This window comes from Rhinolophus sinicus, linkage group LG04 (assembly GCF_036562045.2).
Source record: "Rhinolophus sinicus isolate RSC01 linkage group LG04, ASM3656204v1, whole genome shotgun sequence".
NCBI classification, from domain to species: Eukaryota; Metazoa; Chordata; class Mammalia; order Chiroptera; family Rhinolophidae; genus Rhinolophus; species Rhinolophus sinicus.
In genome coordinates this window covers 171649001-171674821 of record NC_133754.1, presented here as the reverse complement: position 1 = coordinate 171674821, position 25821 = coordinate 171649001, and the positions used below count along the sequence as shown (strand labels likewise).

General features: G+C 49.7%; 1 protein-coding gene across 7 annotated transcripts in view; it reads left to right on the top strand.

Moving 5' to 3' along the window:
- AKNA (AT-hook transcription factor) overlaps nucleotides 1–25153 on the top strand; it is a 52544-nt gene extending 27391 nt beyond the window's left edge. For all 7 annotated transcript variants that reach the window (XM_019719580.2, XM_074330902.1, XM_019719579.2 and 4 more), the window contains 16 exons: nucleotides 2372–2431; nucleotides 4332–4459; nucleotides 4954–5161; nucleotides 6750–6904; nucleotides 7006–7203; nucleotides 8037–8283; nucleotides 9273–9379; nucleotides 10146–10357; nucleotides 11962–12121; nucleotides 15038–15214; nucleotides 15846–15952; nucleotides 16631–16777; nucleotides 17958–18053; nucleotides 19599–19715; nucleotides 19976–20168; nucleotides 23988–25153. In XM_019719580.2, the coding sequence (XP_019575139.2) occupies nucleotides 2372–2431; nucleotides 4332–4459; nucleotides 4954–5161; nucleotides 6750–6904; nucleotides 7006–7203; nucleotides 8037–8283; nucleotides 9273–9379; nucleotides 10146–10357; nucleotides 11962–12121; nucleotides 15038–15214; nucleotides 15846–15952; nucleotides 16631–16777; nucleotides 17958–18053; nucleotides 19599–19715; nucleotides 19976–20168; nucleotides 23988–24252 (2577 nt within the window). In that variant the 3' untranslated portion in view covers nucleotides 24253–25153. The remainder of the gene's footprint in view (nucleotides 1–2371; nucleotides 2432–4331; nucleotides 4460–4953; nucleotides 5162–6749; nucleotides 6905–7005; nucleotides 7204–8036; nucleotides 8284–9272; nucleotides 9380–10145; nucleotides 10358–11961; nucleotides 12122–15037; nucleotides 15215–15845; nucleotides 15953–16630; nucleotides 16778–17957; nucleotides 18054–19598; nucleotides 19716–19975; nucleotides 20169–23987) is intronic.
- The last annotated feature ends 668 nt before the right edge of the window (nucleotides 25154–25821 follow it).

The window sequence follows — 25821 nt, the reverse complement described above, 5'->3', positions numbered from 1 at the left end:
TCACCAAGTGCTAGGTTTTACTTCCTTTTTGTCATTGTGTCTCATCACACTCTCTCCAGTTGTGCTTGAAAGTGTCTCCTGGATCACTGGCCCCCAGGGGACAATCAGCTCTCTCAGGATTCTGGAAAGGTAATAAAACCTCCGCTCAACCTTTCCTCTTCAGGATAAATCACCCCACTTTCTTAGTTCATTTCATTACAGAAGCCAATTCTCAGTCAGTTCTCAAAGGGCCTTTATTTTTTCATCAAACAGTCCAAATAACTGTGAATTGTTTGCAGATCTGTTTATAACTACACACTTGGCCTTATTCCAAAAGTGCTTCAAAGTGGCTTTGAAAATACATGCATTATAACCACATTCTGCAAACGGAAGTGAGGAAACTGGGGCAAAGGAGAAGTAAGGGTAGAAAAAAAAATAAAATGAACTTAAGATGAAGTGAGTAAACTAAGTGTTCTGTTGGACCCTGAACACTACCAGATTCATATTTAGCTTTGAGCTTCCCAGTTGTCAATGCAGCAAGGGAAATGAAGTAGTTACATGCCGCACCATGTTCAGAAAACAAACTTCCTTCAGAGAAACGCCAGCATTCTTTTCCTTTTTCTTTCTTTCTTTTTTTTTGTAACAGCTTTATTGAGATGAAATTCACTCATTTAAAGTTAGTACTTCAGTGTTTCACTATATTCCCAGTCATGCACCCATCACCACTATCAATTTTAGAACATTTTCATCAACCAGTAAGAAACTCCATACCCATTAAGCAGTCACTCCCCATTTCCCTTCCTCCAATCCCTGGCAGTTGCTCATCTACTTTCTGTCTCTATGGATTTGCCTAGTCTGGACATTTCATATAAGAATTGTCCTTTTGTGTCTGGTTTCCTTCCCTTAGCATAATGTTTTCTAGGCTCATCCATGTTGTAATAGCGTGAACAAGTACTTTACTCCTTTTTATCACCACCATTCTGGGCCCTGGAGAGACATTTTTCTTTGTCCTGTGTGTTGTAAAATGAAGCAAAGCCAAGGTCATCACACTGAGCAGGACCTGGGGCCCCGACTGATGCAGGGCTGTCTGATATGGGAGCCAGCCACAGATCACACGGCTATTGAATGCTTGACCTATGGCCAGTCCAAATCGAGAGGTTCCCTAAGTGGAAAACACATACTGGATTTCAAGGACTTAGCATGACAAAAAGAATATAAAATATTTCATTGATAATTTTTTATACTGAATTTATGTCAAAATAATATTTTAGGTTGATAAAATATATTAAAATTAATTCACCTGTTTCTGCATTTTTAACATGACTACTAGAAAATTTAAAATTAGATACGTAGCTTTCATTACATTTTTATTTTATATGTTATCTAGATTATATACTATAATTATATAAATTTCTATGTTACATTTCAGCACTGATCTAGAGCTTTCCTAGAAATGGTCCCCAAATTATCCTTTCCTTTTTTCTCCTAATTAAAAAAATTTTTTTTATAAAGGTGGTAGATAGATGTACATGGTCAGTCAATACCCTCATGTACTACTAAGGTATATTCAGCGAAAAGCCTTTTCTCCCACCCTTGCCCTTCTGTTCCATGGAAAAATGTTCAACATGTACATAAGCATTTATAGAAATAATCACAAAAGTGTGTATGCTATATAGTACCTTGACTTTTTTAATGTCCCAAATTTGGGTATTTATTTCTGAATAGGCAATCAATTCACCTTATTAAAAGTTCAAAGATACATGTAGTAGAAAATCTCCCTCCCATCCCCATCCCCCGCCACCCAGTTCTCTTCCCTGGAAGCACTTAATGTTTCAGTTTCTTGCATCCTTCTAGAGATAGTTTATCATATATAAGCAAATGTATTTATATTTTTTCTTCTTTATTCTCCACATAGTTTATGCATATGGTAGCGCATTAGAAACACTGTCCTGTACCTCGATTTGATGCTGAAAAGCAGGCCTTGGAGGCATTTATACATCAGAACATACACATGTGCTTTCCTCGTCTTGGTGTCTGCACACTGGTCCACAGATAGGCATTTAAACTGTTACCTCTCCCACCCCCACCCCCAATCATGATGCAGTAAATATCCTGCCTCATAGATCTTCATGCACATGAGTGAGTGTGCTTTGCTGTCAGTAAATTCCTGGAGGTTCCCCTTTAATTTTTCCCAAGGCTACCATGGCCGAGGTCAGTGGTGAAGTCAATTTCTGGCACACGCCTCTTCGTGCTTGGCAGAAAACCCACATCGTGAAGCAGGACCCAGCTCCTTGTGCCAAAGCATGAATGTAGCTGAGTGCTTGAGTCTGCAGGACGCATCTTCCAGGGTCTGGATTAATGGAGTGTGTTTCCTTCTCCTCTCAATGTCCAGGTGGAGTCCTTTGTGGGCCTGATGCAAGCAGGACGGCTGACACCCCAGGATCAACTCAAGGTACCTCACACTTCAGGAGATGACCTTGGAGCTGCCAGATAATTGCTGTCTCCCATCACAGAGTCTCTGAAGCTTCATTTGCTGCAAGACAGGCCAGAGAATCCCAGACACAGTGTCTCCTTTTAGAACAACAGCCTCTGCTTAGCTTCCCATGATAATGATCGTTATATCGCAATAGTTACCACTTATTAAGCAATGGTGACGGCATGCCAGGTACCAGGACAAGCTTTTGATGTACGTTATTTCATTTTATCATCTTAAAAACCCAGCAAGGCAGTTATAGTCATCACCCCCATTAAACTGGGACGGATCTGAATCCTGGAGAGGTAACTTGAAGGCCACACAGCTAATAGGCGGCAGAGCCTGGACTCGGGTCTGTCTGATTCCCAGGTCCAGACTCATAATTACTACCCTGCACAGCTTCCCACCGATTAGCCTGCTCTCAGCCACCAGAAAGAGGCCTTTTCTTTTTCATTTTCTTTATTATCATAGTAATAGCCAAAAAATTAAAAACTAGAGGGAAAAGTGGGGGAGAGCCCTGAGCTAACATTATTGGCTTATTCCCTGTGGTATTTCTAGGTAACTCTCATCATATATAAACATGTAGATTTCTGCTGCATCAGCCAGGGTCCTGGGAAGGAGCAGATGGAGCTCCCAAGAGCTGGGAGTGGGGGGTCAGTGAGGGGGCAGTTAGCAGGGGTGTGGCAGCATCAGGGGCGTGACAAGGAACACGAGGCCCAGGGACCAGCGCCTGCCGGGAGCCATCCCCTCCCCGGTCTCTCTTCTCTTGCCCTGTGACCTCTCAGACCCCATGAGAAGCCAGCTGGTAGGGAGCCCAGCTGACGCTGGAGGGCCTGGAGGGGCAAATACAACACACCTTTTTTACAGAAAATATTATGGTACATTTCCCTCTGTTACTGTATAGACGTCACGTGCATTTTCCAATTACAAACACGTGATATGGAGTCTATTATCTCATGGAGTGGATGATCAAGGACTTTGAAAATTAAAACCATTCATTGTCTTTCCCTCTACCCGAATTCCTTCATATCCAGGGAGGTTGGGAGCAGTTGGAAGATCAAGGTTGACTGGGGACTAGACTCTAGATCGCCGTTGGCTTGTCGTCAGCATGGAGTGAATGAGATGGGATGATACTAAGCCAGGGATCATGATCCCACCTTCTGCAGTTTTAGCTATTATCACATTTACTATGTGGGCTAAGCATAACTGTTAAGCCCATGAGGTCTGAAGCCACAGGGCCTGGGTTCAAATCTTGCTCACTAACTGTGACCACCACCAACTTAAATATCCTCTCTGTGCCTCAGTTTCCTCCTCTTTAAATGAAGATGATAACATACCCCTCTCATTAGGATTATGTTGAAGGTTAAATGAGTAATACGAAGTGCTTTCGCATACAGTCTCAATGTTCAGCAATGATAATTATTTTTATCCGTCGTATGATGGTGACGATAACGTCATCTGTTGTGATAGTCCAGAGGGATTTGGGAAGAGAATGACTAATGTTCCAAAACCCGCAATGTTGCAAATCAAGAATGAGGACCCATGGTCTCTCCAGTACTGGGTCCTTACGGGGACATAGTGATAGCATATTTGACACTACAACTGCCATGGAACATTGGGGTTCTTTTAGGTCTACCCAGGAAGGACATGGCGCTGTACGCCATGCCTCTGCCATGCCAGTCTGATGGCAGAGAGCTCGACCAGGTCAGGCAGACTTGGTCCCCACCTCAGCCTCCCAGAGCCTGGGGGGCACGGAGGCCTCCGCAGACCCAGGATGAGTCCTGTGGCCTATCCATGGGCTGTCTCATTCACTGTGTCTGCAGGGAGCGAGTCCACGGGGGCTGGACACTCAGGTCTTCCTGGCCTGGTCTGGTTTCAGGGCTTCCAGCTGCTAACGGCTGCCCACTCAGCCCTGGAGGAAGAATACCTGAAGGCCTGCAGGGAGCACCACCTGGTTGAGCAGCTTGCCGGCTCCAAAGGGACACCTGGGAAGTTTGATCCTGGCAGGTACCTGCTGGGGAGGGAGCCTGGGGGGACAGATGGGGCAGGCCCGGTTCCCTCAGTCACCAGCAGGGGCACACCTTGTCCTCATAATTTGCATACTAAGACGTCCTATCCTAATTAGGCACATATCCAAATGGGGGAATACTGAATGCTGAGATTTGTGCCCTTCTGGACTCACTGCAATGAGAAGTGACTTTGGCGATAAGAGCTCAAACCTCTCATTGGAGAATGGGAACACCGAGGCCAGATCCGGAAGGGATTTACTCAAGGTCCCACAGCCTATTGGTGGCAGAGGGGACTCGGGCTGAGGCCTCCTGATTCCCAGTGGAGTCCATTTTCATCTTGTTTATTTCGTGTTCTCCACATAATCCAAATGATGGCATTAAGTAGACCCTCCCTGGGCATTCTCTGGGGCCTCTACTCTGAAGCATAGCCTCCCAGACCTGCCTGACCTGGCTGCCATCCCCGTTCCCAGTGCTGATATTTTCCCATTGCAGGGAGCTGGAGGCAGAGATATTCCAGCTAGGAATTCGCCTAGAAGAGCTGAAGGACCACATGGACCAGAACCAGCAGGAACCTCAGCGAGCCGGGCCAGACTCACCTCTGGACAGCCCCTCGGCCACGCCCTCCCCCCACCAGCCAGCGTGTCTGACCTCTCCCTCAGACCAGGCCCCCACGCCTGCCATCCAGACCCTCTGCCCTGAGGTACTTCTTTGCTCAATCATGTTGGTCTGTTCCTTCACTCATTTCTTCACTAATTGACTTCTCCACTACATATTTATGAAGTGCATACCATATACCAGGACTCATGACACATGGTGGGAATTCAGTGAGAAACAAAAAAATAGGCGGCCTCTACCCTCATGGAGTTTTCTGTGTAGGTTGAACTAATTACGTGGGTATTACAATTTTGATCAGCGCTCTGAAGGAGAATTACGGCATTCTATGAGAGGAGATAACAGGCTAACATAACTGAGTTTGGCCGGAACAGTAGGGGTCAGAGAAACTTTCCCTGAGGAACTAATGTTTAAATGAGAACTGAGGGTAAGTAAGAATTACCAGGCGCAGAAGAGGGCAAACCATCCAGCAGGAAAAACAGCCTGTGGAAAGGACTAGACGGTAGAAATGAGGGGGCACTTGTCTGAGAGATGTGGCTGGAGAGGCAGGCAGGGGCCCCATGAAGCAGGGGCTGGCGGGCAACATCAAGCATTTGGTCTGAAAGTGCTATGTTTCTCAGCAGGACATGGTATACGATTTTCAGGTAGGTCAGTCAGAGATGGGGAGGTGGCAGGTAGCTGGAGAGATGAACATGGACTTGAGAGAGATTAGAAGGCACATTTGACTGGACTTGGAAGGTTAGTGAGAGGGGAGGGAGCCAAGGATGACCTCCAGGCTTCTAGCTTTTGGTACTGGATGGCTGTGGGGACTGTTCACGAAGACCAGAGACCCTGGACAAGGGCTGTCCACGGAGGGGGCTTTGTACATTTTCTCCAGTCCACATCACAGCCATAAGAGATGACCATGATGTGTTTTGTTTGCAGTGGAGCAAGTTGGGTGTAGAGAGGTCACACAGGTGACCCAGGTGGAGCCTCTGTGCCTTGTAGCCGGTGCTTCTTGCTGCAAAGATCTAGGCTGCAAAGATTTGTCTGTTGGGCATTGGAGCAAGAGAAAGGGCTGCGTATTAGGTGGGGCGGGGGCTGGTGGAGAGCTGGGGTGCTGGTAGAATATCCATGACAGCTGACATCTTGGGGCCGAGTGATTAGGGGAAATTCTCTCACTGTGCCCTGCACCCCCAGAGGGTAGGAAAACTCTACCAGGTGAAAACCTGAGTGTACCATCTTGAAGGGAACCCTTGTTCCCACATTTAAGGTGTTTTGGGCTTGGTGTCCCTCCTGGAATTGAGGAGGTCAGGAGAGGTGCTTCTAGTAGGAAATCTGGGTTCAAATCTCTCCTCTGCCCCTCTCTTCTGTGTGACTTTGGGCAAATCATTTGTGACTCAGTTACATGTCTGTAAAATGGGTCCTTATAACCGTAGATACTGGTGGCATTGTTGTGAAATGATGTCTGTACGGTGCCTGGCACACAGTAGGTGCTCCATCCGTGGCAGCCAGTATTGGAGATGACATGATCCAATTCCTACATTCTGCATCCATATAGAAGAGTGGTAGAGTTGGTCCGTCTAACCTGTTTTCTTACTCTTTGGCACCCAGCATGGGCCTGACGTGAGGTGGTTCCTTAGAAAGTGATGTTTATGTATCTGCTGACTCTGCCCCTCCTCCTTTCTGGCCCCCAGCCCGATGCCCCCAGCATTGACCCCTGCCCCTTGCACCTGAACGTGGAGCTGAGCACTGCTGGTAGTGAGTCAGAGGACAGGCTGCTGGGCCTCCCGGGCCCACTCAGGCACAAGGAGCTGCAGGTGGAGCAAGACTTCCATGGGCTCCTGGAGCGGTGAGTGCTCACTAGCAGGGAGCCAGGGTACTGGCCCAGTGGCTGGGTCTTGGCTGCCCCCGCTGGGCAAAGGTCACACCCCTCTGTGTGTCCTTCTGCAGGTACCTCAGTGTGAAGTCCCTCCCAGAAGCCATGAGGACAGAGGCGGAAGAGGAAGAGCAGGAGGAGGAGGAAAGGGAGCAGGCCCAAGCCATGGAAGTTGATGGGCCGGCTCCAGCTCCAGGGAAGGCAGAGACCACCAGGCACCGCCCAACGCAGCTCCCGGCACAGGCTGAGAGAAGTCGCAGGGACCCCCTTGAGTATGTCCCTGAGCCTCCCCACTTGTCCCACACCAACTCTGAAACTACAAGGGTGGTAATTGTCTTAGTGAGCTAGACAGCTCTTCACAGTGTAGAAATGGCTTTCCTGGCCTGTAGCTCAGCATCTCTCCAGAATGTGGAACGTACGCCATTGATAGACTTTGGGTTCTGTGGGTTGTGATTTTCAGGAGGACAGAAGCAGCATTAAATACCATTATTCTCCTTGTCAGCCTCAGACCTTCTAAGTACATCAAGGAGGGAGTCTCGGTTAAACGCTATTACATCTTCAGTGCCTTTCTTTGTCTGCCTTTAAAGAGAGAGAGAGAGAGAGAGAGAACGCAGGCCTCAGGCCCACTGTCTTTAGCAACAGGATCTATGTAGAATATGAAGATATTGTTTTTGTGTTTCTTATATTTGTTTTCAAAGTTGGTTTCTATTTATAACACAAAATACTGGTCTTCTCTTTATGATAGTGACATAAAGTCTTTTTGAGGAGATTGAAGTTTATGGAAATGGCTGAAATAGGGAAGATGGTATGCAAATTTCTGAAGCCTGGGAAATGATGCTTTCTTTAAGTGATGCTTTCTTTAGCTCATTTGTTCCCATACTATTTTTACTGTGGTGTGCTGGGTCACTTTTGTTGGCATCACATTTTACAGTTGAGAAAAGTGAGGTTCAGAGAAAGGAAGTGCATTGCCCGAGGTCACAGGGCAGGACCAGGGTGGCTCCCAGGGGTGTCTGACTCAGAGCTTGTGCCCTGGATTGCTTGGCTCCCAGGACAGGGCTGCCCGTCTCATGCCAGGGCTCTCTACGTGCCTCTCCTTCCCTGCCAGGGAGACTGTGGAGCAGATGGTGTCCATGAAACCAGCAGGCTTCCATGCATCCATGGCCAGAGATGGGCACCTGCAGGGCCTGGGCAAGGCTAAGGCAGCTCCTCCAGGCCCTGGCAGGCCACCCCACTCTCAGGGTACCAAGTCTACAGCATCCCACCAGAGCAGTCTGACCAGCCTAGAGGGAAGCGGCGTGTCTGAGTGCCTACCACGGAAGTCTCTGCGCCAAGCTGGTGGTCCCCACGTGGAGGTAGGTGTCCACGGGGACATGGGCTCAGAACCTCAGGGAGCTTTCTGCCTCTGGGCCTTTGTTCATGCCATTCCCTCTTGGAATGCCTGCTCCCATCGCTGCCAGTCACAGTCCTGCTAACATACGGGGCTTATGCCCAATGCCACCTCTTTGCCACACCTTCCCCCGCACCCATCCTTCTCCCAGCAGCTCTTGTTCCTCCTCTGAGAGCTTGTAGCCCATGGCCTGTCTTTCTCGGAGCCTGCTTAGCACAGCGGCAGCTAGTTCTTGACTCCATGCCCTGTTTGTGCCATTGGAGCAGCGATTTTTAAACTGTTACGGGGATCACAGATGACTATGGAAATGTGACTGATGCTACGGATCCTCCCCTAGGATAAAATATATATATGCATGTGTGTACACACACACACACACACACATGTAGTCCTAATGAGCTTGTGGTAAGGAATCGGCACTAAACCAGGAACTCTGAGGGCAGGCACCGTGTCGCTTGGTTTGTGTTCTTTGTGCTTTGCATGAGACCCGGTGTGCAGGAAGTGTGCACGTTTGATGGATTTCATTTTCCCGATTCACTGGGCATTTCTACAGTCACATAGGACCACAGTGGCCCAGGCCCAGGCCAGAAGACATGTGGAGATGAGCAGCCCCTTCCCACAGGTCCCACAGGGACTGCCTTCTCCTCTTCCTATTCCTCAGCTCAAGAAATCTGCAGTCTCGCTCCTTAGGACCCTGGCTTCCACTCTTCAGGGAGAGGGAACTTGCCCAGGGTCCTCTCAGGGTGTGGAGTGCCTGTTCTTGTCCGGGTGCTCTGCTGGGGCCTGAGGGCCTGAGGACCCTCACTCCCTGGGCCTGGTGGTGGGGAGCTGGGCCAGCCTCCAAGTCCAGTCTGTGATACTCTGGAATGTGACGCCAGGGCCAGGACTCTGGGAGATCTTCCCAGTCTGCCTCAGGCACATTCCTCAGACTTAAAGGGACATTGCCTCTTTCAGGAGCCCTGGATGACATCCCCCGAGACAGACAGTGGCTTTGTGGGCTCAGAAACCAGCAGAGTGTCACCCCTCACCCAGACCCCAGAGCACCGGCACGCCCACATCAGGTATCCTGGGGACCCCCCCATTGTCCCATCAGGGTCACAGACCTGGGATAGCCAGGGAATTGAAGTGCCTGTGAGCCCAGAACAGGGGTGGATGGTCTGGGCATTCTCAGAGCCCTCATTCATCCCCCTAGCGATGGTTCCTTTTCCCCATCTTATTGATAGAGGGGAACCACAGCTCAGAGAGGGAAAGTGACTTGCCCAGTATCACTCAGCCAATGAGCAACAGACTGGGAAATAAATATTTGTTGAGCAAATAAGCAAGTGAATGGTGAATGAATGAAAACTGGGAGGGTGGCGTGAGGTGAGCAGAAGATGAGGACAAAAGGCGGTCAGGGTGGCTACCTGGGGAAGAGGCAGCTGGAACCCAAAGGGAAGAGCAAGGGTGGAGGGGACTCAGGTGAAGCGTGGAATGTTGGGACCACCATGAAGAGTGACGGCCTCTAAAGCCAGGTGAAGCCCCCTTGGGAGGCCTACATGGCAGCCCAGGGCTGCATGAGAAGAAATGATTAGAAATGCTCTAATCTCTGTATATTTTCTAAAAATGAAATTGAGCTTTATAATTCTGCATGTATGGTGGGCAGGTGTACGTCTCTGCAGTTTATAAAGAAATGCATGCGTAATAAGGGTGCATCTTCAGAAATATGGTCCTGTCCAGGGTGCAAAGTCCCAAAGTCAGGAACTCATTGGTCTAGGATGTGGAGAAGCTCGGAGACTGTGGCTTCTCTTTGTGTGACCTCAGCGTGTCTCTCCCTTTGTGGTCCCCCAGCACCCCAGGGACATTAGCCCAGCCCTTCACTGCCTCTGTGCCCCGAGGTGCAACCTCCTACCCCCAGACCAGGGGTCTTCCGGTCCCCAGAAAAGCCTCTGAACCCAGCACACCCAGGAGCCGAGCCCAGAGGCACCCCTCCAGCCGAGACAGTACGCTCCGACAGAGGGCACCTAACTTCTGTCTGCAGCGGACGCTGGCAGCTGAGATGGGTGAGTGGATGCGTCTGGGTTCGCCAGGACCTGGGGTGGCCAGATTGCCTGGATTAAAAATTCAAACCGACGAAAAACTTGTATTTTACCCTTTAGGATACAAAATATCATACAGGCTTGTTATAGACAAATTTGAAATTACAGATAGTGTGGACAAAAGAAAAAAAACATTGAAAATCATCACTGCTGACATTTTGGTGTAGAACCTGTGAGCTGCTTTCTCTGCCAGTGTGTGTGTGTGTGTGTGTGTGTGTGTGTGTGTGTGTGTGTGTGTGTGTGTGTGTTTATTTATTTACATAGACTTAAAACAGAAATGGGATCATATTATACATAAATGTTTGATGATCTCCTTATTTTTTTCACTAAACATTGTATCATGAACACTTTCCATGTCTATAAAACCTATCTGTAATTTAGTTTTTTACCTTAAAAACAAAGCATGTGAGCTTTTTATGGAAAGAAAACACACAGGAAAGAACAGAAACTTGGTCTGAACACAGACCAACAAACAACATGATCACAACCCCAGAACCCCCATTAAGCCCCTTCCAGTGGCTCCTGCCCCTCCCAAAAGTAACCCCTGCTCTGACATCTAACACCTCAGATTAACTTTGCTTCTTTTTAAGGTTCATTATTTTTGAAAAGTTTTAATTAAAATTTAATTAAAAGTTGTATTAATTATAGATTTGCATGCAGATGTAAGAAATAGTACACTGAGATCTCATGTGCCTGGCCTTCCCCAGCTTCCCCCAATGGTAACAGCTTGGACGATTACAGTGCACGGTCATAACCAAATACTGACAGGGACTCAGCCAAGATACAGAGCCTTCCATACCACAGGACCCCTCACGGTTGCCCCTTTGTAGACACACCCACTTCCCTCCCGCCCTCACCCCCTCCTTAGCTCCTGGCAGCCACTCATCTGTTCACCATTTCTATAATTTTGTCATTTCAAGAATGTTATGTAAATGGAGTCATATGATATATAACCTTTGGGGATCGGCTGTTTCACTCTGCATAATTCTCTGGAGATTCATCTAGATTGTTCACTGTATCTGTGCTTTGTTCCTTTATACACTGCTGAGTAGGATTCCAAGGGCTCATTGTTTTTAATGCACAGGTCACATTAGGGGTTTTTAAACCTCTGGTCCTCCATCCCTTCTGGAGGCTAAAGTTATAAATGCTCTCCCCCAAAACATGCACTCAGGCCAAGGGGTGACTATAATGTCAGGGAGAGGTGCAGGCTCTGAAGCCAGTTCCAGAACATGGTGAGATGGGTGACAGAGTCTGAGGGGCCCACGTGAGGAGCAATGAGCTCTTTGCAGGAGGAGGGTCCTGGAGACTTGGGTCTGATGCCAGAGGAGTGGACTGTGGGGGGCATTCTAATCAGTAGTAGATCAGCAGGCCTTGCCTACCACCCCAAACTCCCAGCCCAAACCACATCTTCTGGTTTGGAGGTTAGTGGGGCGTTGACCTCATCAGAACTTCCTATGTGACCTCAGCTGAGCACTGTCTCTTCACAGCCCATCCTCCCACCCACACAAGTTCACACTTTGATGGTCTTCTCCGCATGAACTCACTTTGGTCTCTTTCTGCCTCCCTAGCTGTCCCTGGCTTGGAGTTGGAGGGGCGAAAGGGGACTTCTGAACAGCTTCCTCCCAGCACAAGAGTCAGCCCACCCCCCACCCCAGCCCCTGCAGCTGCCGCTCTGCCCTACAGATCGACAGAGACCATCGCCACCCTCCTCACCAGGACAGGGCGAGAGTAAGTCAGAATGCTTGGGGCCTGCAGATTCAAGGTCATCATCAAGACGGGAGAGTGATGCCTGAGGGAGGCAGGGGCTTTCTCAGCACTCACATATATCCATTGGTGGCCGTGCTGGGGCCAGGCGGACCCAGGCGTCCTGCCAGCCAGTTTGGGGCTGTTTCTGTGGGACCTAATTGATCTAGACTTTGAGGACATGTCTCCTGCCAGTGGGAAATGACCTAGAGGTTCACCTTTCTGGTGCCGAAACCTCCCTCCCTGCCCCCAACATTTCCAAGACTGGTCTGCACTTCCCATGTTTTCTACAGTTTATGCAGTTATTGTATGGACTCAGAAGAGTGTTTTCAATTCTTTTTAATCCAAGCACAGTTTTCCTACTAAGAAAGTTGCTCTTGCCTTGGTTGAACAGAAACAGGAAAATATGTTGTTCAGCCCTCTTACCTCTCCTCTGAGTTGCTTCTGGCCAATAATCAATCACATGCCTTTGTTGGATTGGAGCATCGGTCCCAGGATCCTAGAACGCACGGGGGGAGACTGCTTTGCATGATCCGCGGACTGTGTGATCATGGGGCCCGTGTGTAAAATCAGGTCCAGCTGCTGGCGTTTGGCTTCCAGGTCTGAGTTCAGTAAGTGCAGCGTAGGAATTAGAGGCTTATTTGCCTACAATATGCCAGGCTCTGGGAATACAATAGTGGACAAGACACAGTCCTTAGCCTCATAAAGCTCACCATCTTGTAAGATGAACAAAGAAACAGGCAGTCACACCGCAAGTGTGATAAGTACAGTGATGGCAGAGGCCCAAAGAACTGCTGACACGTAGAGAAGGGGTGTCTAGCCCAGAGGCTTCAGGGAGGGCTCCCTGGAGGAAGTGGTATCTCAGTCAAGACCAGAGGAAGAGACATGGAAAAGTATCCCCAGCAGAGGGAACAGTATGTGCAAAAGACTCAAGGTGAGAGGGTGCCATCACCTTAGAGGAGTCAAATGTTTGTTCTAGCTGGATCCACGACTATAAAGTGGTAGGTGTTGAGCAATAAAGGCAGGAAGGTCAGTGAGGAAACCTGGGGGAGGTCTTGGAGGGCCTCAAATGCCATGGTTAGAGGTTTGGACTGTGGCTCAACTCAGGTGTTCGCTGAATATTCATGAAGCGTACTCACTTGAGCACAGTGAGGGGGATTTTAAGCAGGGGAATGGTGTGGTCAGCTTTACATTTCAGAAAGAGTTCTCTAGCCACTATGAGGGTGGTAATGGAGGTTGGGAGACTGCTGAAAAGGCTGCCTCACCCAGGGAGATGATGAGACCAGTGGGGAAGGAACAGGGAATGAATGCATTTAAGAAGAGATATTTAGGCATTGGGCCCACGGGGTTCAGTAGCTGGTTAACTTTAGGGGGTGCCCAGGGAAGGGAATGGGTCTAGAATGACTCAGATTTTAAGTGCATTTAGTCACTAAAGAATTAAGTCAGGAAGCCTGAGATCCTGATAGAAACAACCGAGAGGGCAATTGACACCCAAGTGGGTGTTCCAAGTCCCAGGACCTTATTCAGAGTCCTTTGGCCTGGGACAGGAAGTCAGAGCTGCCCGAGGTCTTCACGCTGCATGGAGCCTCAGCCCTGCCTTCCAGGGGTTAACTGGTGACGGAGCTCTCGCTTTCCTACAGCCACCACTCTCACAGTTTGCCTTGGAAACCCCAACAAGCGTCTCCCTGGGGATTGCCAGGGAAACCAACTGCCCTTGGACGCACGCTGTGCTGGGGTATAGCTAGAGAAGCCTCTTGCTCCTTCTGGCACACTCACCTGAGAGCTGATGTTTGCAAGAAGTGGTGCCAGGGCCACCAGGCAAGAGCTAACCCTGAGGGGGGCCCCGCCCCGGAAGCTGGCCCCAACCAGTAGATGCGGAACCCACACAGCCCGGAGGACAGCCATGCTGAGCCAGACTCTGATGTTCTGTTGGGATTGGAGTGGGAGCGTTTGTGTATAGGAGCGTCTGGATAGAACTGCCTGCCACAATGCCAGCTACGCCCCCAGAGCGAGACTAGAGATTCCGGGACTGGTTGGAGAGAAATGCAAACAGCATTTACCCACTAGATGCTAGCAACTCATTGAGATACCTTCCAATAAGAGTTTGGGCTGTGGTTGGGGTTTTCACAGGGATTCCCAGCAACCTTGCAGATAGCGCCCTGCAGCTTCCGGCCTGCTCACATTCAGTTGGTGACAGGAAACCCCAGGTTGTCTCCTTGTCCTCTGTCCATGCACAGCCTTTTACTCTGCTCCCTCGTGGAGCCTGGAGCCCTGGTCAGCAACATCCCCTGAGCCTCTGTGAGGTCTAAGAGTCTCCAGGTTTGTGAGGTGGGGAGGCCTGCTCCTTGCCTGCTGATGGCTGACTATCTGGTTGGAGAGGCATCTTCTGCCAGGATCAGAGAGATGGGCTTGAACAATGTAGGAAGTGTTTGGAGGAACTCAGGAGGGAAGGGCTGAGTCAGGGCAGAAATACCCCAGGCCTGTGTAGTTAGGATTTCTATGGACAGAGTAGAGGAAGGGAGGGCAGCCCAGGGTCCCAGGCAGGTCAGACTTCAGATTTTAAAGGGGGAACTTTATCCAATTTATTCTGCACCCTTGTCTCTATCTTGAGAATTGGTCACTGGTGGTTCAGAACAGCCACTCAGAGGCCCTGCATGTTAGGTTGGGTGAATCTCACAGAAAGTTCTGCTTTGTTCATCTGATGTTCAGGGACGTGAACTCAGAGAGGTTCAAGATGCATAGCAAGAAAAGCGGACACGCAGGGACGTTCTAGAATCAAGAGCTGAGTTGGACCTTGTGCCTGCTAGAAAGGGACAAAGGCTGCTGCTACATCGGGCAGCACTCTGGGGGGGACGGAGGGGCTGTAGCTCCATTCTTTGTTTTGGCTCTACCCCACCCCAGCCAGGCCATCCGCGAGCTGCAAGAGGAGGTGTCCCGGCTCCGTCTGCGGCTGGAGGACAGCTTGCAGCAGCCACCCCAGGCCAGCCCAACACGGCCTGCGTCTGCCTTCAACCGCCCTGCCCGGGCCCGGGACCGGCCAGCAGATTCCCCAGCCACCTGGGGCTCTCACTATGGCAGGTGGGTGACCCCAAAGCTCCCACCCTGTGCCCTGGTGGCAGCCACAGAAGGTAGATGTGGCCAGCCGCTGTCTCTCCATGTGGACATAGACACAGTCACAGCCCTCTCTCACTTATTCACTCAATCATTCATTCACTCTTATATTTCTTTACTGTAATATTTGATGCATAAAAAATATGATAAACATATGTGTTAATAATGAAGTATGATACAGTGAATATCCCTGAACTCCCCACCCAACTGAACAACTAGAATATTTTCAGGACTCTCACCCACTCACTCAGCAGACATTCATTCATGGTGATAGCTTATAAAATCAGCTAACTTTGTGTGGTTCTCTGGGAGGGCACTAGGTTAAGTGTTTTATGGACATTGTCTCATTAATCCTTCCAACAACCCTCTGAGGTAATTGCTCTTATTATCCCCATTTGACAGATGAGGAAACTGAGGGTTAGAGAGGCTCAGAGCCATTTTCTGTGATTCTGACTCCAGGGTCTTTGGATTGGACTTCCATGCCCTCCTCCTCCCATTAGGTTATAAGCATTTCTCTGGGTTGGCCTTCTCGCTGATCATATTTAGAGGCTGCATAACCTTCTCCAATGACATCAGCTCTCTCTCTCTCTTTTGCTAGTAAATCCACAGAGAGGTTGTCCAGTGAGCCAGAGCAAGCTGTCCCCGTGGGGAGGCGGCGAGCCAGGTCCTCCTCCGTGCCTCGGGAGCTGCCCCGACTCTCCTTGAGTAAGTGACCACCTGCTAGGACTGTTTCCGGAGACCTCAGTCTGGGTGGTCAGGGACCACAGCAACAGCCTTAGAGGAAACTTGGAGAAGGTTGTGTGTCTGCTTTAGTGAGTTGTGGTGCTCTGTAGCACAGGGCACCTGTAATACCTACTGCATCTGTAAAGGCCTTGTATATATCATCTCACTTAACTGTTACTGCGTGATAGGTCATATTATCCCTGCCTGCAGATGAGGACACACAAGCCCGAAAGCGTAGGGGACTTGCCTAAAGGGACATGGCTCTGGAATCAGTGGCCGGGTTCAGCCCTAGCTCACGCCTTCCTGGCTGTGTAACCTTGGCTGGGTTGTTTACCTGTCCTGGGTAGTGAAGGGCAGCTAACAGTGCAGGAATAATAGCATCTGCCTCCTGGGATTGCTGCGGGGGTGCTGCAGGACACGGTGCGTGCAAAGTGTCTAGACCAGCGCTGAGCACGAGGGCCAGGGTCCGGATGTATCCAGTGTTATTACTAAGGAGTAGATCTGCGATTAGGTACGCCCACTCCCTGAGCTCTTTAACCCGTGCAGTAAAGGGACAGCTAACAGTGCAGGAATAATAGTATCTGCCTTGGATTGCTATGGGGGTGCTGTGACCCCACCCCCGCCGCCGCCTGCCCCTTCTCATGCCCCTCTCCATCCCAGGTTCCGATTCTGAGCCAACCTCCCCCCAGCTCTTCTCTGAGAAGGGCAGGACTACGAAGGACAGCCCACGAGCAGCTCAGGACAGAATGAGAGGAATGGGCAGTACCAGACGGCCAGACAGGGTCACCTTCCGGGGCCAGTACACAGGTGGGCCGGAAGGAAGGGCTGGGGTGGGCAGTCCCTAGGGGGTTTCCTCTGTCATGATAAGCCTTTTCTAGTCAGTCATTCAAATGTTACCATTTTCTGTGAGTTCTGTGATACAAAACAACATCAGGGAGCGTTGCCTCTGTGAATGTCGGTGCATTTGTTCATTCATTCATTCAGCAAACAATTTCTTTTTTTTCTTTTTTTTTTAATTTTTATTTATTTATTTATTTATTTTAATTAGTTTCAGGTGCACAAGACAAAGCAAAACTTAGACATTTATCATTTATATCCCTCACACTGTGTGAACCCCCCTCCCCCCATCCACTATCCCTCTGTACGTTCCCAAAACCTCTCACCTTCCCCTTATCCCCACACCCCCGCCCCTCTAGCAACCCTCTGTTTTTCCTCCATGTTTCCAAAACTGTTTCTGATTAGTTCATTCACTTATTCTTTTCTTTAGATTCCGCATATAAGTGAGATCATATGGTATTTGTCTTTCTCTTTCTGACTTATTTCACTTAACATAATGTTCTCTAGGTCCATCCATGTTGTTGCAAATGGTAAGATTTCTTTCTTCTTTATGGCCAGCAAACAATTTCTGATGCCTCTCCTTCTCCAGGGCCCATGCTTGGTTCTGGGGAAGCCCATTCAGCTAGTCAGTCATAAAGAAGTTTACGAAGTGCCTGCTGTTTGCAGGACCGGTGCAGCCCCTCAAAGCTCAGGGCGAAAACGCCACTGACCCTATGCACCCTAAGCCATTTGCATCCCAGCCAGCAAGTCAGGTCTGGGGGTGTGGCAGCGCTCTTTGTCATTGCTTATCATGTCTTCCTGGCCTGCTTCAAATCCTAAGTGAGCTTGGGTTTGCTGATTGCTTCTGTGTGTTGAGAACTAGGCAGCTGGTACCTAAGTAGGATCTGAGATGAAACAGGAGTCTGAGAGAGCTTACAATAAACAGACAGAGCAATGTGTCTTTATGTACAAGTGTCTATGTACATACACACAAATCGATACATATTTATGCAGATGTATCACGTACACGTGTGTGCATGCATGCACAATAGAAAAGAGAGAGACTACTGAAACGATTTGGAGGAAGAGGAGAGGGGTCATTATATTAAGTCCTCCTCAACTCTGCAGCCAAGCAGAGAGCTGACACTGACTGTTCTGTGTTCGTCCCCAGGCCAGGAGTACCATCTTCTCACCCCCAAGTTTGTCCCAAGAGGCAGTGGCACAGTCTCCTGTCCCCATTGCCAGCCTGTTAGGACCCAGGATGCAGGTAAGGGATGGAAGCAGCCATGTCAGCGAGGCTGCAACTTCTTTCCACAGAGGGTCCAGTCAGGCCAGATGTGGGCCTGCCCTGAGCTCAGGGGTGGGTCAAAAGTATGCATCAGTGGAATGGGATTTTCCCGGGCCTCTCAGGCCTCCCAGGGTGTCCTGCCCTCACCCCTGTTGCTCCAGTTGCTGCTGCCTAAAGCCACCTCCTTGACCTTGACATGGAGAAAGCATGGACATGATTTAAGAAGTTCCTGAAAAGTCCTAATAGGAGGGTGCTGGGCAGCAGGAGGGGCCGGCAGCGGTGATTATATCTTATCTCCACTCCACCCTCCCTCTACTCCTTGTGCTTTCCCCGAAACCCAACAGGGAAGAGTAGTGGGGAGAGCAGTGACCAGAGAATGTGGACACCGCGTTCTAGTCTCAGGTCTACCACTGACTTGCTGTGTGACCATAGGCAAGTTCTTTCGCTTCTCTGAGCTTCAGTTTTCACATCCATAAGGAAAGGGTTGGAGATGGTTTCTGAAACCCTTTCAAGCAGTGATGATGATAATGATGCCGTCATTTATTAAGCCCCTACTGTATACAGGGCATCATGCTAAGGATATACAATCTTTGCAATTCTATAAAGTAGGTTTGCTCATTTTATTATTATGCCCACTTCATGAGTGAGGAAACTAAGGCTCAGAGATATTAAGTAACTTGCTCAAGGGCATGTAGCTTATAAGTAGAGCCAGGAAGTGACTCCAGAGCCCTGGCACTTCACTATGTCCCTCTGACTTTACTAGAGTACCAATAGTCCTCCCCATTCATTCATTCATTCATTCACCACCTTTCCATACTGGGCCCTGAGACCTGTCCCCAAGGAACTCTCAGCTAAGTAGACAATGACAAAACAAAGTGGTCAGAGCTGGGATGGGGGAGCATAAGGCGGGCTAGGAGGCATATAACTCAGCCTGGTGAGTGGTAGGGTTTCCCAGAGGAAGTGATGGTTGAGCTGAGACCTAATGGAGAAGTAGACTGACCCTGGAAGTGACCCAGGTGGCATCGAGCATTTACATGGGAAGAGAACAAGGGTGGCCACTCTCCTCCTGCTAACTGAGCAAGTTCAGGCCTCCACTGAGCCCTCTGGTGCCCGGGGCCATTGTGGGCCACTCCCACATGGAGAATGGACCATAGGCACAGGGCTGCAGTCAGGAGAGTTGTGCTTGGAATCAGGCAGAGGACGGCAGCTTCCCAGCTCTGAGACCTTGGTAAAATCTTCAACCTCTTGGGGCCTCAGTTTTCCCATCTGTAAAATGGGGGAGTGATAATGGTAGTTAGATTTGACAAAATAATGCATGAAGGCCCTGAGCAGAGGGCCCGGCTCATTAAATGTGGACTCACTCTCATGGTTGCCATCGATATTGTTGTCACCCAGATGGAGGCAGCTTGTTTCCTCTGCATGTTTCCTGAGGAAAGCTCAGTGCTGCAAGAGGCCTCCTTGGGAGGCTCCAGCCCTGATGATTCAGACATAATCCTCTCCTGATGTCTCTTCCTCTTTCTCCAGGTGGTGCTGTCACCAGGGACCCACTGGGACCATCTCCCACTGATGCCCTGCGATGCCCCCTGTGTGGTCAAGTTGGGTCCCCCGCAGAGGCGGAAGGCCCAGACTCAGCCACCTCTGGTGAACAGATGCTCACTCTCTTCCCTTAGCTCTTCTTGCTGGGGGTTGGGGGCCCGGACAGGGTTAGCAGGGTGGCTGTTCTCCCAAGTGTGGGATGGAGCTCACAGGACAGAGGGTTTGCTTCCCAAATCCAGGCATTCCTAGCATAGCTACCCCAGTGTCCAGCTCTAACAGAGCAGGGCCTGGGCAGACCCTCTGTTCTCTGCTAGATCTTCCCAAGTGGTCACACTGTGTCCCTCTGGTGTCCTTTTCCCTGGCAGGGGCAGAAAAGGACACCACAAGGAGAAACGCACCTTCCGCTTCCAGCCCCAAGCAGAGGAGCAAGCGAGTGGGGTCACCACCCCGGCCGCCTCCTGGACTGTGGTATCTGGCTGCTGTGCCTTCAGTACCAGCCTCTCCTGCTTTTGCCTACGTTTCCTCAGTGCCCGTCATGCCTTACCCATCAGCCACTGTGTAAGAACCTTCTGTACCCACCCTCCTAGCCTCTGTCTAAATTGCTTAATAATTAGCGTTTGGACCTGTGTCAGGCATCTGAGAACCTGGGTGCTGTCTATTCCCTTGTTTTCTCCCTCGTGTACAACTTGCAGAAGAAGTTAGACACATGGAATCACTCAACAAACCCTGAATGCTCCCTGGGTACCAGGTAGAATGCTCAGCCCTGGGGACCCAGCAGTGAAGGAGCCTGGCAGAGGGCCCTGCCCTTTGTGAGCTTACAGCCTCGTGGGGGTCTTGAACCCTAACCATCTCCCATTTCCTTGTGGGTCTTCTCAGCAAGCAAGTAATGCGCACTCATTTTTTAAAAAACACTCGATTTTCCTAACAGTTTTAGATTTATAGAGAAATCGAGCAGATAGTACAGAGTTCCCATGTAACTCCCCCCGATACACGTACATATGGTTGCCCCATTCAGTTAACATCTTACATGAATATGGTACATTTGCACAATTAGTGAACCAATGTTAATACATTATTATTAACTAAGGTCCATAGTTTATTCAGGCTTCTTTAGCTTCGATCTAAAGTCCTTTTTCTGTTTCAGGAGACCACATACATTTAGCTGTCGTGTCCCCTTAGGCTCCTCTTGGCTGTGACAGTTTCTCAGACTTCCCTTGTTTCTGATGGCCTTGACAGTTTTGAGGAGGACTGGTCAGGCATATAGTAGGATAGGCACTTACTTTTTATGTGGATTTGGGTGTAACATCAGTCAAGACAGAAAAGATATAGCAGTCGAGGAAGAAGTGGTTCTGGTTTTAGAGTCAGAGCTGCACTGTAATAGAATCCTGTCTGCTGCTTACTAGCACTGTGGCCTTTGTCAAGCTACTTCCTCCTGGAGCCTCAATTTCCCTATCTGTTAAATGGGATAATAGTCTCAGTCATGTCCAGTTGTGTGAGGATTAAGTGAGGCGTGTGGCAAGAAGCACATGAGATGCTGGTGGACTTGGTAGTGCTGGAACATGCTCATTGCTGAGTAAATAGCAGCCTCGTCATCACAGCAAGTGTAATATTGTCATTTGTGAGAAGAAAAGTGAGTAAAAGTGGCTTCAGCATGACTGGATTATGTGGGGGGAAAAGCCTGGCCCCTGGAATTAGGAGGTTTGTCTTGTCCTGACCATTACCACCTAGTTCCATGCCTCAGTTTCCCTCAGTATAAAATGAGTCGGTTGGGGCACTTCTTCAATGGCGTGTTGTCAGAGGCCTGTGTCTGTGGGTGAGGGGCCAGAGTCCATGTGAGGGCTGGCATTTGGTGGGAACAGAAGCTCGAGGCACCAACCAGGCCCAGTCCCCTCTGAGGACTCTGGCTTACAGTCTGGCCTCTTGCCGCCCTCTCAGCTGAGTCTGGGCAAGTCGTTAAGGAATCTTCCCCCGCCGCAACTATGAGAGCCATACTCATGTTCAGGCCTCTGGCCTATGCTCCGACTTATTGGGCGGGAAAGGTTTTGCCTGGAATTTGGTGACCCAGGATAAATTCTTGAGTGCCTATGGTAACCATGGGGTCTCTTTATTTCTGAAGCCGTTCTGTATCCTTCTAGGCTCAGACCTGTGGACAGAACTCATCAGGTTGCTGTCCTCAGGCTAGGATGGGCCATGGGGGAGGAGAAGGGCCCTGGGCTTTAGTGCCAGACAGACATGGCCAGCAGTAGCTCTATAGTCTTGGGCAGGTCACTTTGTTCTTCTGTGCCTCTGTGTTTTCCTCTGTGAAATGGGTTGTGCTAGGGATTAAATGAACTAATGTATGGAAAGCCCATAGTACATCGAGGGTGGCCAGTAACTGTAGTGCTTCTAATGCTGCTAGAACTTGGCCTGATGCCGTCAAGTTTCTCCAGCTGCAGGTCTGAGCATGCTTCGTGCCTGAGGCCTGTGTGACCTTTAGAAAACTGAATTGGCCTGTGCTGCCACCTGGTGGTCTGTCCACTTATAGCCACTGCACCAAAGGCTTTCTAGCCAGGAGGGTTGGTGGGATGGTTTTTGTTTTTGTAGCTTCTGTCCTAGGGGAAGTTTTGGGTAACTCTCAGGCCAAGCTGGTCATCAGATTATCAGAAGGTAGGGGTGGGTGGGAATCCTGTGATTACAACAGATAGTCCCTGAAGAGGGGAATTGGATTCAAGAAGCCCGTTTATTTGTTCATTTGGTTCGGGTGATACCTATCAGCGTCTGCTGGGTGCTAATTAGCTCTGCTGTAAATCCAGCACTGCCCCTTCCAGCTCTCTGACCCTGGGCCTCCGTAGTGATATTTGCAAAGCACTTACCCTGGCCAGGCAGCTTACGGAGCTTTTTACCTGAATTTTCCTATTGGATCTACCCTGGGAGGTAGCTGAAGATGGCTGTTTTAGATGAGGAAACGCAGCCCTTAAAAGGTGGAGTAACCTGGCCAGGGTCCTGCGGCTGGCTAAGCAGAGTGACCAGGATTTTGTCATTCTTCTGCCTCCCCTCGCTTCTTTGAGCTTCACTTTGCTCATCTGTGAAATGAGGGTGTAGTACTGACCGAATAAACGGGATAGGGCTGGTAAAGCACCTATCTCAGAACCTGGCACATGGGTTCCAAGGATGAAGATTGTAGCCCCAGGCTGAACACTTGTGTTTAACTGTCTTGAGGAACAGCGAGACGGTCTTCAAAGTGCCTGCACCATTTCACATTCCCACCCGCAGTGTATGCAGGCTCCAATCTCTCCACGTCCCCGCCAACACTCACAATCTGTCCTTTTTACCTTAGCCATCCCCATAGGTGTGAGGTGTGCGAGTGGCATCTCCTGTAGTTTTGATTTGCATCTCCCTGATGGCTCCTGATGGTGAGCCTCATTGCAGGTGCTTGTGTGGACATTTGTACATCTTCTCTGGAGGGACATCTACCTGTTCCAATCCTAGCAAAGCCCTTGTTTTCACACTGTACAATAATGCAAATTAGAAAGTGAAGGGTCAGGAATAAGATCAGAGTTTACAGTGTGTTCAGCAAGATGTCACTGAATGAGTCAGGCCAAGCCCTCCTCAACTCATTCCTGCTTTCTTTTGGTGAAATGCTTCTTTAACCCCCTCTCTCCCAACACATTTTATTCCACAATACAGGGTCCATACACTTCTCTTGCCCAAGGCTGGTTTCCTTGAACCGTAAACTTAGTAGCCTTGGAAGAAGGCAGTGGTCACTTCTTGGAGAAATCATGCTTCCTCGTATGGCTTGTCAACCCATTTCCGCCAGCACTTTAAAACAACACCACACGATCCCATAGGACCAGGCAGGGAGGGACACCTTTCCACCTGCTGCACTAGATGAGTAAAACCAGATCCTCCGAATCCTGCAGAATCCTAATTATTATGACCCCATTTCTCTAGTGCTCCCCTATATTACCTCTCCGAAGAAGGAAGTTTGCTACAGAGTTTGGGGTGATCCTAGTCTCCTCTAGATCTGGAGCTCAGATTATATGCTCCAAGGAGGCAGCAGGATCTGTGTTGTTCATTCACCATTGTAACCCCAGGGCCTGGCACTGGCTGGCACACAGCGTATGGTTAATATTTGTGAACTGAATGGGAAGATTGAACTAACCATGGTTAAGCACCTGTTCTGGGTCAGGCACTCCCACTTATCTTCCTTCATCCTTCTAACACATCTCTCAAAGTGGGTGTTTATTGTTCCCAGGTTAGAGGTGAAGAAACTGAGACCCAGAGAGTAGGGGCCAGTGGCCTAGCTGGGGCTCAAAGTGGGGTTGACTCCAAACCTGGCATTCCTTGGCTCCACCCAGCCCTGTCCGTGGTTCACGATGTACTTACTTCTCTCCTCAGGTTCTATGCGTCTCCGAGAGGACCTACCTCAGCCCCTTCAGCCCAACCCGTTGCTGAATGGCCCCCCACAGCCTCCTCCCGGCCAGCCAGAGGACACCGGCATTCCATCCAGCTGGACCCAGAGGACCTGGAGGAGCTCAACAAGGCCCTGAGCCGAGCCGTCCAGGCAGCAGAGAGTGTCCGCTCCACCACCAAGCACATGAGCCGCTCACTGTTGGCCAACCGGCGCCAGGCCCATGGCCTGAGGGGCTCTTGCCTCTTCTGATGGCATTTGCGGCTCAGAGACAGATGGCAGGCCAGGTTGCCAGGCATTCCCCAAGCCAGAGGTCTGCTGAAGCGATTCCTGAAGGCCCCGTAGATCCCTCACAAGGAACTCTCTCTCCAGTACAGGCCCTGTCTGCTCAGTCTCAGTGTTTTCAAAATGGAAGGGTTCTGGTTTTCAAGAGAAGTAACTTCCCAGGGGACCAGCCCCTGAAGGAGGTTCTGGGACTGAGGCCACCTTCTGTCCAGATACACTCTCTGGGAGTCTCCCAGTCCTGTACTTGTCCACCTCCAGCTAATAATAATGTATTTTATATACGGTGGACAGGTAGTGTTTTACACTGAGGAGTTTTCCTGGGCATGGATCCTCCTTAGGAGGCCAGACAACGGATGGGGCCAAGGTCTCGGGCACAAACTTGTCCATCTGCCTGTGACCCGCCACTTGGGAGTAGCCATCTCTGGAAGGACATGGCTGGAGACCTCTCTTTAGGCTCGTGGTAGGATAGTTTGCAACCACTGGAATATCTAAGGTTGCGAGCCCCAAGATGACACGTGTCCTCCTTTCCATGGGCCTGCTGGGATTGAGATGCCCCATGGAAGACCCAGGAAGCCGTCCACCACAGTCCCTCTCAGTACCTCATCCTAAGACCGTCACTATCTCCTGGAGATCCCTGTGGCATTTGGCTAGTGGCCAGCTACCTGCCAGGCCCATTTGTGGCCCTGAGGCCAGGCTGTCTCCTGCTCCCCCCCCCCCCCCATAGCAGCGTGTACCTCAGCTTTTCTGGAATGTGTGTGCATGAATGATATATGTATATCTGAGGCATTTAAAAATTCTATTTTCGTTATGAAAGCAAATGAAGAAGAATTGATCTTATAAAGAAAAAGCAAAAAAAAAAAAAAACTATTACCAAAGCTGCCCAGGTTTGTGATGACTTCTAGTTTCTAAAGTCAGGTTTGTTGGGTGGGACCTGTTGGGTGCACATACCCAGACTCTGGTGGCATCTGCTCCTCCAACTTTCCTCCTCCACCCATCTCAGAACCATAAACCTCTCGATTGGAGGGGTCAGCACAGCGAGGCAATCTGGCCAAACCCCTTTTATGGAGGCCAGAGGTGTTCCGAGACATACAGCAAATTGGTGTCTGCAAAAGCAGGAGCCTGAACTCCTTCCTATTAGGAGCAAACAGCAACAAAAGCTGCCGTTTATGGCCGGCTCCACACCATGCACTCACCAGCCCTCCTGGTTCCCACTGTGTCCCCATTTCATTGCTGAGGAGCCTGAGGTTCCGGCCCAAATTCAAAATGGTCTGACTCCAAAGTCCATACTCTGTTACTGATTTTCTCTACCTAAATTTCCATGATTCCCCCACCTCACCCCTGACTCCTGCTTGTTCCTGTGGCTTTTTCATCCATCTTCCCCACCTCTCATCTCACTTGCTTCTCCCTGCTCACCAGGGAGAAAAATGGCATTTTAATTTCCATTTCATTTTCCAGCTCATCCTTCTCAGTAGAGTCTCAGTAGAGAAAATGGCATCTTGCTGAAAGCAACACTAAGATGGGTAGATGGCTCTAAGT